A 14,337-nucleotide genomic window follows, 5' to 3' on the forward strand; every position below is an offset into this window, starting at 1 on the left:
TGACACTGCTGCTCTGCCTCCCCCTCTCTTCCCTCTGCTGTGCTTCTTTTTCTGTCAGGCTGTCTCTCTGTCCTGCTTTCTGCATCTCTCTGTATCTGCCTCCAGTAGCCCTTCCTACTCATCCATCGCTCCCTCCCCCCTCCTTCTCCCCTCTCTGAAACAGTCTCCTCCTTCTCTTCTTTTCCTTTTACACCTCTGCGCTTGACTAATTGGATTCCCAAAGCAGACTTAACAAAAAAACTCTCTCTCTTTCTTGTCTTTTGATGGCTTTCTTTGTCTTTTGTATCGCCTTTAATCAATGAGATGTTTCCTGCAACCAGACAAAATACAAATCTGGGTCTTTTTTTGTGTTTCCCTCCCTTTCCCCTGTTGGCCATCTCTCCACAAGTTTGTTTGTCATTAGAGATCCCAAATCAGAAACGGTGACCATGACAATACAAATGGCATCATCCTTCCTCTCAGGACTTTGGCCACTCCTCCACTGTTGATGTTTGCATAGTACCTGCCGGATGGTGCATGCTTAATTGTCCCAATCTGGCCACCATTGGAGCACTCACAGTGTTGCCCTTATTGCCTGGCAAGTATATCTGCAAGGTAGCTACTGAGAAGACTAATTAGGGCTACTTGACATTGGCATAGCAACAACAGCACCGCCGGCCAAAGCGAACACAGAATGAAAGATCAGAATTCAAATCAGGGCCCGTCTGTTGTCTTCCGGGAGACTTTGATAGTGATACCTGATTTTTTTTCACACCCCCCCCCCCCCCCCCCCGATCTGGTCATTGTATCTTGCCTCTTCATCTCTCACTCTTCATCTGTTTATTCAAGGAGTATAAGCAGAGAAGATAGTTTCCAGTCCGACTGTTTTGTCATGCGCAACTCAGCGGGAGGCATGTTTTCCCCCCAGATATGAGAGAGAGAGAGAGCGCGAGAGAGAGAGAGAGAGAGAGAGAGAGAGAGAGAGAGAGAGAGAGAGAGAAGGCAGACAGCTTGAAGACCATGAGCATAAAAAGACAGACCCCATGTGCAAGAGGCTATTTTCACACCTAAAATTGCTGTAAGCACAATAGAGTGCAACAGAAAACATTCATAAATGTTTAATGAATGCATTAATATTGCAACCTGATATCTAGGCTGTCTGCTGGCTAGCCTAAAGGCTGCTGGCTGTTGTCTAGTCTCCAGCTGGGCTATTTCAAACAGAGGTGCATATGAGTGAAAGGAAGCGGAGGGCTGTGTTTGTGTATGTGCTTTGCACTTACGAGCAGTCATGGACTTTGCGCTTAAGGGATAAATGCCACATGAGTAAATGCTGAAGCCTTGATGATGGTCCCGCGGCTCAGATGGCTGCCAATTCAAGGTCAAGATCAAGATTAAGATTGTCTACAGAGCTAATAACTCACAAAACGGCAGCAGCTACAACATGAGTCATAGTGAAACTCAGAAAAAGCCATCTCCTTTGAAAAATAACAATAGGTAAATATAGGTATACTTACATCTTCTGGCTAGTGTGTAGCATAATGATTCAAGATTGACAAAAAAAACTGTTCTAACACTAGATCTGCAAGCAAGTGTAACAGAGTCCAACCACTCAGGTTCCTCAATCCAAGGTGATCGGTAGGGTTGGGTATGGGTCATCGATACCTTTTTTAAGGTATTGACCAAAATCAAAACGTCTCCTCTCAAACAATACCTGCAATTGATCCTTTTTGCATACAGAACTAGAAAAAAATGACTATTTGAATGGACTTGCTCACAGCCAATCAACACAAGCGTTCTTCGATTTTAACAATTTGAAAACGTTCAAAATGCATTTGTGTAAGAAATCTAATCATTTAGATATGGAGGAGTGGTGGCATTTTATGCAATTTAATGCTTCTATTCAATTTGGCATCGGTATCACTTTAAGGGTCCTTGGATTGGTACTGGTATTGTCATTTTTTTAAACAATACCCAACTCTGGTGAATGGTAAGCTGAGACCTGGAAGTGCTCAGAATGCACACTGTCATGATCTGATCCAGCTTTGGACCACAAATATGATTGAGTCTGTGTCTGCTACAAAGCTTTTCTCTATAAACCGTTTTATACCATATTTACAAGTGAAGTAGTGTTCTATCAAAACCTGAGAGGCAAAAACCCAATGAAAGTACAATCAGATCAATCACATAGTTTCTATTACTTGTACTTATTCTAGGTGGTTGATTATATTGTTGATTGTTTACCTGACTCAATTTTGCTTCTTGCTGCTGCAATAACGTAATATCTCTCAATATGTTGAATACTCGATTCTTGATCTGTTGATATTGGATGTGATTGGCTTCTCATCTTTTCAAGAATTACAGTAAGCCTCTTTCATCTGAGTAATGGCAGGGTTAACCAAGCAAATTGGTACCTAGCTTCAGGCTACTGACTTTCTGGTTGGAGAAACTGAGACATTGTTCTTAGCCCATTTGCGGGTCTACGGTCTGAGATCTTAGCCTGCAGATGCTTTTGGAAAACAAGGCAGCACTGGGCTTAATTGAGCCAGGTATTGAATCTTTTTAATGCTCTGGCAATGGCTGTTTGAGTAGCCGAGCGATGGGTATTTTACAATGTTTTCCCGGCCTTGATAGCAATGTTATATGGATTTTTTTTCATTCAGTCCATTTACACACATCTGTCTGAACATCCGCTAAAGCAAAATTGTAGTTATTAAAATTATGAAAACATGCATGAGGTTTATCTTAATGCTGCAAGTTTGAGAGCTTAACTGCTACTATCCCAAACATAAAATTACAATTTATTAAGAACTGTTAATATTTCTATGGAAAAGGTAAAACATAGTTCCTCTACAGAGATGGCTATCATCTGTTTTGTTTGCTTTTTGTATCATAAAACTAGTACAGCCGTCAATTTCCCTTACACTTGGTGTTCACTGTTCAGTCTATGTGCCATAGTTATCTACCTCTGCAATGTGCTACCTCATGTCTCTGTTAACCCAGTGATGTGTGAACATATCAAAAAAAGTGTTAATGGATCATTGAGAAGGACATCTGGATAGTGTTGGGGGAGCTAAGGTAATGCTAGCAAAGTAAATTTGACATTTTTGACAATCTAAAAAAGTAATCAAATTAAAAAGAAGAAATGTCTCCACAAAAGTGAAGAATTGTCTGCTTGTGCTTGTTAGGTTAGAGTATAAAAAGACCAGGCAAGCCATTTTAATGATATTGGCGTGGGCTCTTGGCTATTGTAATTATTTTTAAACAGTAAAACTATTAATTGGAAAATGAGTCATTATCTGGTAATACAAAATGTCTACTTCTAGCCCAAGTCTAGAATAGGTAGAATAAAAATACAGCCAAGGAAATGAAGAGATAAAAAGGAGGCATTTTATTTCTAGTATTCTTTAAGCTGCTATTAATTAGGTATAAACCTACTTAGCATTTATTTACATATATTATTATTATCATTATTGTTGTTATTATTATTATTATTATTATTATTATTATTATTATTATCATTACTGTAATTATGATTTTGTTTTGTTTTGTTATGTTATTGTCCTCTAAGGAGTCAGGATTTTATAACATTGGTGATTAAGGCTATAGGAAGCTGTAGCTGCCCTACAATAAAAACTTGAGAATGGTTCACTTGGGTGTAAGTCTGCTAAAGATGTGATTATAGCTTAGAGCAGAGTGCATGAGAAAGAAATTTGCTTCTTGTGGTAACGTTGCCTAACTGTTCACATAGATCAGTGAATGCTTGGCTGAGATATAGAAGTGTATAACTAAATAATAATAATTATGACAAATGACTGATGAGATGTCATATAACTGATGAGACCCTGGATTTCAGGGAAAGCTGTTTTTTTGTTTCAACAGATGTTTGCAGTAAAATAAAATTTTATTGGACCTTTTAAGCAAATGCGCACACAGAGTATCACATCATGGTTTACACTAGTTGTGACAAACTGCACCCTGGCAGTCAACAGCCCTACTGCTTCTTTATACACATTATGTTTGAGAAGCTGTTACAGGCATTCTTCTTCTTGAAAGCTTAAAAACAACATCCTGCACAAAATCTCTGATTCTGGCAGAGGAGTCTGCTTTATGTTGCTACACAGTCTCTTTTTAATCAGCTTACCAAGGGGACTGAATACTTGTCAGACGTGATGGCTTCTTTGAAATGCTGTCAAATAAATGTAGTGGAATAGAAAGGACAGTATTTCCCTCTGAAATGTAGTGGAGTAAAAGTAGAATGGAAATGCTCAAATAAAGTACAAGTACCTCAAAATTATACTTAAATACAGTACTTGAGTAAATGTATTTGTTACTTTCCACCAATGCATTTAAATAACTGAAACCAACTAAAGGTTTTTCAAAGCTATTGTGCTGTAATAAAGGAAACCTAATCATGACTTGAAATCATTAAAAACTTAACCTCAAGATTTTCATTTTTATTGTGAATGTATAGAAGTATTTAATACCGGTTATTGGTCTCCTTGATTACTAATGATTGATATGCACATTGGCCCTGAAACACACCTATCAGTAGACCCCTTGTGGGTATCATTTTACTGTCAAACAGAATTCAATAATTGTTGGTTGAATGTGACAAACAGCTAGTGTAAATTGAAAGCTGTGTATTTCTGTGTTTATTTATTTATTGGTCATATTTTGGGTGAAGATATGAGTGCTTGGAGCATTGTAAGCATGTGCTTACATGGACTGGCAGAAGTTGATGAGGCTGCAGGAGTGATATGAGAAATCTGTATGGATTTTTTCATCAAGCCATCAGGAATAGTGCTGGACTGTGCACTGATTTGATGCATTGGTCTCAGTCGGAATTGCAGTTTACACGATGCCCACTGGCCCAAAACAATTTTCTGTCATACACTCTAATTACTAAAGAAACAGCTGTAAAGCGTTCAGTTAATTATCTCCATGACATTTGTGTTTGCAGGGAGTCAGTAGAAAGTCAGCTGTCACTATGGGCTCCTCCAAAAAAGCCTGAAAAAGCTTTCTGATGAATGCAGACCTTTCAGAACCACTTTTTATGAATACAGTTCAATTTGGTTCTCCTTCAAAACTACATTGTCTGTAGCTTTGAAGTACATGTTGTATTCTTTGATAGTAATGTCCTGCGATTGATGATTAGAAGTATGCCTAACTCTGCTTGCTGTTTTTGAGTTGAACAAATCATCAGACAGCACAATCCTTACTTCAACAATTCCAGCTGAATACTGTAAGTCACAAATTAACAGGACAGTGTGCTGGTTGTCTGCAGCCCCTAATCAAACATCATCGTCTCTGTGTCTGTTTCTGCTTGTACTATTCCTTCCTACATCATTTTTAACTGATCTGCTCAACAAATAGCTCCAAATATGTCCATATTTTGTTGTGTCATTGCTAGTGCTGCTTACAAAGGTCTGCTTGTTCAGTGAGGAACACATTTAATTTCCTGTAAATTCTTTACAATACAAGTCTCTCGTTATTGTGTCATTTAAAAGCTTTTGGTTTGAAGCAGTATAGCAGGAAGTGTTGGGTTTGTATCGGTGGTAACTTAACACCACTCTGATACAAATGCCCCTCAACAGGCTTCTGGAAAGCTGATCGATCAGAACATAAAGGCCCATATTAGATAAACAAAGAATGGAGTCCCAGAATAAAAATACAAAGCTGGAAATAATCATAATACGTCCCCTTTTAATGTTTAATGAAGCTGTTTTTAGCTTCTCTTACGGAATCACTGTCAGGGCTACCTCTCACCTACACCTCAGCCTTCTTCATTTGCGCTCAATGATAATTATTTCCTGAGTGTTTAATATGCTCTGATAAGCGGGAAACAGATCCCTCCCTGCTGCCTGTCTCCATCCACAAGCCAGCTGGCTGATTACCTCTGTCACCAAGGTGATGCTGAAGGGGGGTATGCTCTGACATTCTACAGTTTTCAAGCATGTGAATGCTGTGATAAATTCCAGTGTTGTAAAGAATGTTTATATCCATGGTTAACTTTGATTATTGGTAATATATACCTCATCATCCTGTAAAGCATGAGCTGAATGAATTCCCCCAACAAAGAAAGCAGGGCACATCTGTGCCAGAGCACAACTTATCCCCTGGGAACCAACACATAATATCCATTGGCCTGTATTGTATGTCATTGTGTGTATGTGTGTGTGGCTTCAAGCATGGCGTATCAGACAGACCTCTGAGCATATTATGACACAAGTCAGAAAAGATCAACCTCTTTCTTTTCCTGTCTGTCTCACATACACACATATCTAAACAAGCAAAGGGATGTGGGGCTCAGCTGTTCGATCGTGGTCCCCAGCAGACTCTGCGCTTTGGTTGAGGCTTCGAATGGATTGCTTTGGAATTGAATGTGGCTCCTGTCCAATTCCCTGGTCATATGCGCCTCAGCCCGCCACCTGCCTGATAATACTCTCCGTCTTTCTCTCTCCGGGAAGAAGAGCAAACAATCTGCAGCTCTAGACAAACAGCACATCTGAAATGGTTTGATATCAGTCCCCATTCCCCACACTTCTCTGCTTCTCACCTCATAATCAAGGGCTGATTTCCCTCAACCTATTGTCTTTCTGATTTAGCAAAACACATGGCTGTCAGAAAGATGCTAATACTTTGAAAATTTTAAATTAGGGTTGCAATCAAAAAATAGTTTGGCTGATGGCATGAGACTGAATGAATATGAAGAAAGAAGAAAGACACATTTTTATTCATAAATGTAACTCCAAACTAAAATGTTTCTCTCTTTTCTTGATCAGAATTTACTGTTAGTGTGAAGATAACTCCTGGCAAAATCAACTTAAAGCCCAATATTGCTACAATGGGAATAATCATGGCATCTAAAGGCACCAGTGTGCCCTAACCGAACCGTGTGTAGAATAGTTGAAAGCTCCTGAAACCTCCTCCAGCTGCCCCTCACCACTTCTGTAAATGTATGAAACCATCAATCAAAGACTCATATCTACTTGATGCAGTGACTGACCAGTGTATGGAGGAAAGGAAGTAGACAGGACTTAAATTTCTCAAGCTCTTTTTTTTGTTCTTTGTGCAATTAATATTGCTCTTTTTGTGTGCAACATTATAAATGCCTTTAAGGAGAGACTGTGTGCCGTTATCTCCATTAGAACAATTATCAGGTCTTGCCCCTCAAAAATGCAGTTCTCAGAAATGATCGCCATGCATGTACAAGAAGCAATTAAGCACATTGGCACACACAAGTTTTGAAGATAAAACAAATTGCTTTAGCGTTGGTGTCATTGCCTAGTAAACATTTCAGAATGCTGCTGTGTTTAGTTATGTTTCCATTGTGCAAAACTTGAAATTCTTTGGGGACATTTAACTTCGCATTGGCTTGGGTTGCTTGGCCATCAGCTGTGGCTCAGGAGGTAGAGCTTTCGTCCACCAATTGAAAGATTGGCAGTTTTACTCCTCCAATCCACATGTTGATGTGTCCTTGGGAAATATAATTAACCCTGAATTGCTCCCAGTGGCTGTGCCAACGGTGTACGAATGTATGTGAATGGCTCCATCTGATGAGCAGGTCAGCACCCTGCATGGTAGCTCCTTTCATCAGTGTGTGAATGTGATGTAATTTAAAAGTGCTTTGAATAGTCAAAAAGACTTTTTACTATCTATCCCATCTAACCCTAACCCAATATATACAGGCAAGTATGTGAACAATGCTTTCTCTTCCCTTTCAGATTTTGACCCATGTAGTATCTCATTAGAGTTCCATGCTCTGTGAAGTTGCTATTTAGTCCCCCTCCCTCTTCTTCCATATCAACACCACACCACACTTGACAACTTCACTTCACTTCACTTCCGAATCCAGCATATAAAGTTGCCAGAAGGAGTTGTACCAGCAGGCCATGGTTTAGTCACACTAATCAGCCTGCATTCTCCCATCACATCTTGACTGTGCTTCCCTGTTCCAGCCTGCTCATCTCTCTGCCTGGCCCGGCTTCACTCTTCCTTCCTGGCTCAATGAACTTCCCACACAAATCAAGACTACAGAGTCACTGTCTCAAAAATTCTTAAGAGACGAGACACTTGATGTTGGCCCATTCTTCACCATGCTTTCTATAAAAAGAGCCACGCACTTCGATTACTTGAGCCCTTTCGCTTATTTGTACATCATGGCACAGTAAATGAGAATGTCTCAAAATGAACCACAGCAACAGAAACTATGGGAGGAGTTTCACTGTTATTACTGTTAGAATCAACATGGCAGAGGCTCAAGTGTTTGCTCAAGGCACTCATGGCTTGCTGGGCAAAATCACACATATAGGTAAGGGTTACATCAATGTCAATTTCATATCATCCCAAGACGGGATTCAGTTGCAAGACAAGTCAATATTTCTTCCTCTAATGCTCAATGAGGCTTTACAAAGCCAGTGGGTGGGCGAACGATGCAGAAGCAAAAGCAGAAAGGAAATGTTTACCACGCAATCAGAAGCGCTATGTGCTTCTTTGAAACAAGTGTTGCTGACAAATCTGTCAAGCTGACTAGTCCCGCTGTCATCTTTTCTGTCAACGGGATACAAAATAAATAACAGACATGATAATTCAATCATAAAGGAGATGCATTGATGAAGTTTCAGTCTGACTAGGCCATTGACGTGTTGGAGAAAGGTGATTGCAGACTCTTCAATTTGAAGTATTTGAACATGACGGACCCCTCTAGTGTCCATCTACCTGAGCTAAAAAATATTGGGGTTCTTTAAAAGTCATAATTAAAATGTCATAGGCTGAATTGAATCTAAAAATCTAAAGTTTAACACCCTGTTTACGGTTTGATTTCCAATCCAGTGTGTTACACAGCTAACACAACTAAAAAAAACGTGTATATTTCCAAATATTTAGGCACTCTCTTGTAATTTGTGAGATCATATTTAGTGGAGATGTTGTATCGGAATTATCTGAAATGTTTCCATTACGCATGTTAATGGAGAAACACTGGGTATTGGTAAAACCAGCAATATGATTCATTCTAATCCAAGACCACCACTAACCATGGCCTCGTAGATTATTTTATATTGTGGTTCCAGACCAGATGATTTAAATCAGATTCAATCAAGTCAGAGTACGTTGACTCTGTGGTAAGCGCATGCATGGTGAAAAAAAAATCCATCGTCAATTGAGCTCCAATACTGTGATTCACCTTGGTAATGTGTAAATAAAGGGCCAAGTCTCCATTTTAATGCAGTGGAGCTAGAAATGCATGGGTAAACACGCTTCTGGTTATTAGAGTCTTGGTGAACATAGATGGAAATACAGAAGCTTAAAATGTTTTAATGTCATTGTTTTTTTCTTTTGTGTGTTTGCTCCAGACTATCTGTCTCAAGGTGTGGATCTGAGTGGCATCGAGGTGATTGAGAATGACTTGCTGCTGATCAGCAGAGCCAGGCTGGAAGTGGAGAACCAGGCCAAGAGACTACTGGAGCAGGGCATGGAGATCCAGGTACACACATATATGTTAACATACAGACACACACACACAGCACACCCAGAGAAATAATACAGTCCTTCTAGATTGACCAGGGTCTGCTCTGCAACTTTGAATTAGACCAAGCAAACATTTTCAGGAATTGATGAAATATCAGTGAAGCATTAGTCAAATCTTTAACTTCTCAAACAGTGACCTGGGTCTTCATTTACCACATCTGTATGCTGTTCTACTTGTGTTTTAATTTACTGCTGATATTGTTTGCTGTTAATGGAAACTCAACAGTAAATTCACATTAGTGTTGTGGTGCAGCCTGTGTTTTTGATTTTGGTGTATTTGGTGTAAAAAGTATCCTCAATAAATCTGAATAATCCTGACAGATGTTTCACATTAAAAGCCTTCATTGACTCACACAACTTAATCTCCACTTTGCTTCTGGCCTTTAACTGGTAGGTGATTACAATTCTTTTAAAGGGGTCATATTATGCTTGTGGTTTTCTGGTATTAATATACTCTTAAGATGTCAGATATCTATGTTGAACATGGTCAAAGGTCCAAAACCTGTTCATGTTGTTCACTCTCATATTTCAGATTGGACTCTGGCTTGAACATTTACAGATGTATTTGAGAAGTTTCCATTTCGAGTAAAGATCAAGAAGAAGTAGTGAAATTCTACTACTGTAGTTCATTTCATAGTTTATGTAGCATCTCAAGCAGCCGGAAGCTGCTAAAACGGCCTAGTTTTAGACAGAGGCTGAACTGAGGAGCTGCATAAAGGGCCAATATAAATTAAATAAGGAATCATACAAATATTTTACAGTTGAACCCCAGATTAAAATACAGACCTGGAAATATGCATAATATGGTCCGTAACCTAGTGGCCTCTATTTGTTGGTGCTGGACATGCCCACAGCTATTCATTTAGACGCTGCCATTATTTGAATACTGAATTGTATTTAAGAATTTATTGTAGCACTCTGGGACATTAAATACATGTGACTAAATATGTAAAAATAAACCCATGCAGGATGCACAGGCAAAGATTATCTCCCACCGCTGTGAAGACCCAAGATTTGATTTCTGGTGGAGTAACTTCCAGCTTAGTCGTATCTTTAAACAAACACAACTGGTCATCTTCATAGTTGGCAAGGATTCTTGTTGCTGTAGTAGTGACTCCTGTTGACTTTATAGATTGCTTGATTCATCCCCAAAGTTCTTTTGGGTATTTACTGTGTGCGTACATTCTGCTTTCTGTATCTAACTGAAAAAAAAACCGCAGGACAAAACAAAGAAGCAAGTAAGCCATATACAGTATATACTTCTTATATTCCCTTTTCGGCTGACTTTGAGGACTACTGAATATTAATAAGGGTGAACGCCTTCATGTAAATGTGCTAGCCGAGCAAATCCCACAAGCAGTCCTATCATTCCACCCAGCTGCTATTTCTGTTCTTTGGGTGGTAGCATTGTATATTCACTTTGCTCTCTTTAAGAGAATAAATGGGTCACAGAAATGAAAGTACCCCAACAGTCTTTGTGCACTCATACTCTTGGAATAATAAGTAAGATTCCCCTGTGTCTTTCATTTCTTCCTAGGTCCGACATTTTCTTTTTTGTTTATGTAGATTTAAAGAGGAATAGTCATTTGATCCCTGAGCAAAACAGAAAGACAACACATTTTGTATATGAGCACCTTGTATATGTGTTGTACTGTGATATACATGTGAGAGAGGGAGCACATGTGAGCTCTGCTAACCTTCATCTGCCCCAGAAAGCGTTTTTCTCAAGGGGACAGTGTCCCATTAAAGAAAGTGTGTTGTTGCGTGTGTGCGTGTTTGTGTGACAGTCTGTTCAGTGTCCACACTGACATGTTACCAGTGTCCAGAAGTGTGTTCTTGCTGTATTTCACCTCGTGTGCTCGTGGCACAGTCATGTTCTGCTTTGTTTCTCCTTGAGCCGCAGAGATGATGAAATGCTGATGAGGCTAGTGATAGTGTACAACACACATCTCTATACAATCAGGAGCAACACGACAGGACCTTCTGTTGGAACAGTTTTTTTTATTGAAAGGTCTTTCCTCCGTAGAATAAATAGTGAAAATAGTAAAACAGATTTTTGGAGTTGGAGTTTTTCAACATTTTTTTTATGCTTTTTGGATCTGATTTCTCTTACTGTTACTGCCAGCACAATTCTCCTTGGTATTTTATTTTTGTCATGCAAGTCCTTGTTTTTCATAGTAGTAAATTCTTGTTAAATGAAGTGTACTACTACTGAAATGTAGTGAAAATGATGAAGTCACACAGAAGGGAAGTGTTCAGGATCAAGTCTCAGCATCTCAAAAGTATACTTAACTTCTTAAATAAAAGTCAGTTAGGTTGGGTAAAAAAAAGTTTGGACATTGGTGCATTCACTCGTATTATAAGGGCTCATATGGTAAATTCAAAACAATCCTTTCAGTCTCTATTCCCCTCACAGTTTCTCAAAAATGTTAAATCAGTGGTCTTCAACCAGAGGGGGAGTTCCGGTCCTCTGCAATGATGCCAACGCGGAAGTAACTTAGGCTGCGTTCACACTGCAGGCAAATCTGATTCAAATCTGATTCCTTCTCAAATCTGATTTTTCAATCTGACAGGTTGCTGTGACAACGTTGTCAGAGCGGAGGCGTCATCTAGCGTGTATTGTGTGATGTCATATAGTTGCAACAACAACAAGCCCTCGAGCTTCGCTTGAACGGAGCCATCTCCCTAAAGATTAAGAATATGGTTTGGTCCTCTGTCCAAGGACTGATGTTTTCGACGTCCTCCGTTGGCTCCATTGATATATATGAGTGTTTGGAGCTGTTCAGACTCAGACACATCTGTCCAAATGTGATTTGAAAGTACCTCCCAAAGGTGGTTTCAATCTGGTTTGCAAAAATCAGATCTCATGTGATTTTTGACAGTTCAGACTTCATAAGAGCCATCTGGTTCCAATCTAGATTGGCTAAAATCGGATTTTGGCTTGCAGTGTGAACGCAGCCTTAGATCTGCATTCTACTGTATCAAAGGGCCACCTCCTTTTGGTGTCAAAAGGACTTCCGTCTCTATACAAGTCAATGGAGAATTCACCAACTCCCAGAGGTGGAAAGAGTACGGAAATATTTGACTCAAGTAAAAGTACCACTACTTTGAAGAAATTTTACTTGAGTACAAGTAAAAGTACTGGTCTAAAAATATACTCAAGTAAAAGTAAAAAGTAGCTTGTTAAAAAAATACTTTGAGTAAAAGTTACTTAGTTACTTTTATGACGGGGGTGGGTGGGGGGGGCGGCTGTAGGACAAAGTGATGGCTCATAAATCTCTAACTAGTTGTTTTAATTAAAGATAAAGGTATACATTTACAAATTCAGCTTCAATGACAAAATATGTCGACACACAACATTTAAAACATTTATGGAGATATGTGTCATTTTAGTGAAGACCATCCCATAAAACATTTTCAAATAACACAACCATTAAATTGAAGGTGGCATAATTGTGGATTCTGTAAACCCGGAGCGATTTTAGACTTTTTTTGGGGATTTTCTTACACCCCTAAATTTGATCTCAGTACCCCTAAAAATAAATGATAAACCCTCCATAGTCTCTAAATATTGTGTGGGAAACACTGAATGATTATTGGGTTTTTTTAAAACACTTGCAGGGCATTGAATGTCAAATTCTCATTAGGAGCTGAGCCCCTCTAAAGCTCTGATCCTAGTCCTACAATCACCCTGTTTTAAACCAACAGTCATAATGCATATCTATGAATCACTACGGGTCAAAGTCACAAGAGCAATAACTTTTCTTTACATTACCCAAAGAAGACCAAACGTTTAAGTACCCATGTTTAAAAGGCTGTGCCCCTGTGCAGCTTTCGCTCAATTCTCTCATTTCCGACGCTGTCCTTTTCACGTGAACGCATCATGCGCAATGCCTCGTCCTACACGAAGAGTGAGACAGATGACAGCACAACGTCTAATGGAGTTTGTTGTGTTGTGTTAGAGTTTATATGTCGCTATGAGAGCTAGCTGCCAGGTGTAACAGGCTGCATGAATGTTAAGTCATTGTATCATGCTGGTTAATGATTCTGTACGATACTCTTTGCTTTAAAAAAAACATTCGGCCAACATTTTTTACTCAGTAACGGATGTGATTTAAAATGTAGCGAAATACAATACTTCACACAAAACATACTTAAGTAAAAGTAAAAGTACAGATTTTTAAAACTACTTTAAAAAGTACAAATACACAGAAAAGCTACTCAATTACAGTAACGTGAGTAAATGTAATTCGTTACTTTCCATCTCTGCCAACTTCTCACTTGATTTCTAACCTCAGTAAACATTTTCAAAATATGTTTATGGTCTCAATCGCTAGTTTAAAGCCTTCTCCAATGCAGTATGATGTTCATTTGTGACATTTTGGCCTCCCTGATTTTATATTTGACGATAAAGCAGGGTATGCATTAGGGCGTGGCTACGTCCTGATTGACAGGTTGATTGATTCACAGGTTCAGGAGGGCAGACATATAGACTGTATGGAAATAGCCGTAAACTTGTTTCACACCGACAGTTTTCTCTGGAGTTTTGTGGTTATAGTTAGTCGTAACAGCTAACTTGGTTAGCATCACCAGGTTGCCGGTGTAGACTGTGGTAGTTAGGCGTGCAATTTCCTCGAGGTCCAGCCCTCGCAACCTCCCCGCTCCGTCCTTTTGCTCCTCTGGATGCCCATATAAGTCGAATCCGTGTTCTTTTTTTCCCCGACATGCACCTATGGAGTTAGATTTGTTTCATAATGTTGTGTGCGTGCAGATCGACAATCTGTGTGTAAATGTGTAATCTGTAAATATAAACACCTTCCACAAATACAA

General features: G+C 39.2%; 1 protein-coding gene across 1 annotated transcript in view; it reads left to right on the forward strand.

The window, feature by feature from the left end:
* Positions 1-14,337, forward strand: part of cog5 (component of oligomeric golgi complex 5) — a 75,292-nt gene that overhangs the window by 25,597 nt on the left and 35,358 nt on the right. Inside the window, 1 exon segment of the mRNA XM_053313974.1 lies at positions 9,333-9,463. Coding sequence (XP_053169949.1) covers positions 9,333-9,463 — 131 coding nt within the window.

Source organism: Scomber japonicus, chromosome 23 (genome assembly GCF_027409825.1).
Source record: "Scomber japonicus isolate fScoJap1 chromosome 23, fScoJap1.pri, whole genome shotgun sequence".
In the NCBI taxonomy this organism is placed as follows: Eukaryota; Metazoa; Chordata; class Actinopteri; order Scombriformes; family Scombridae; genus Scomber; species Scomber japonicus.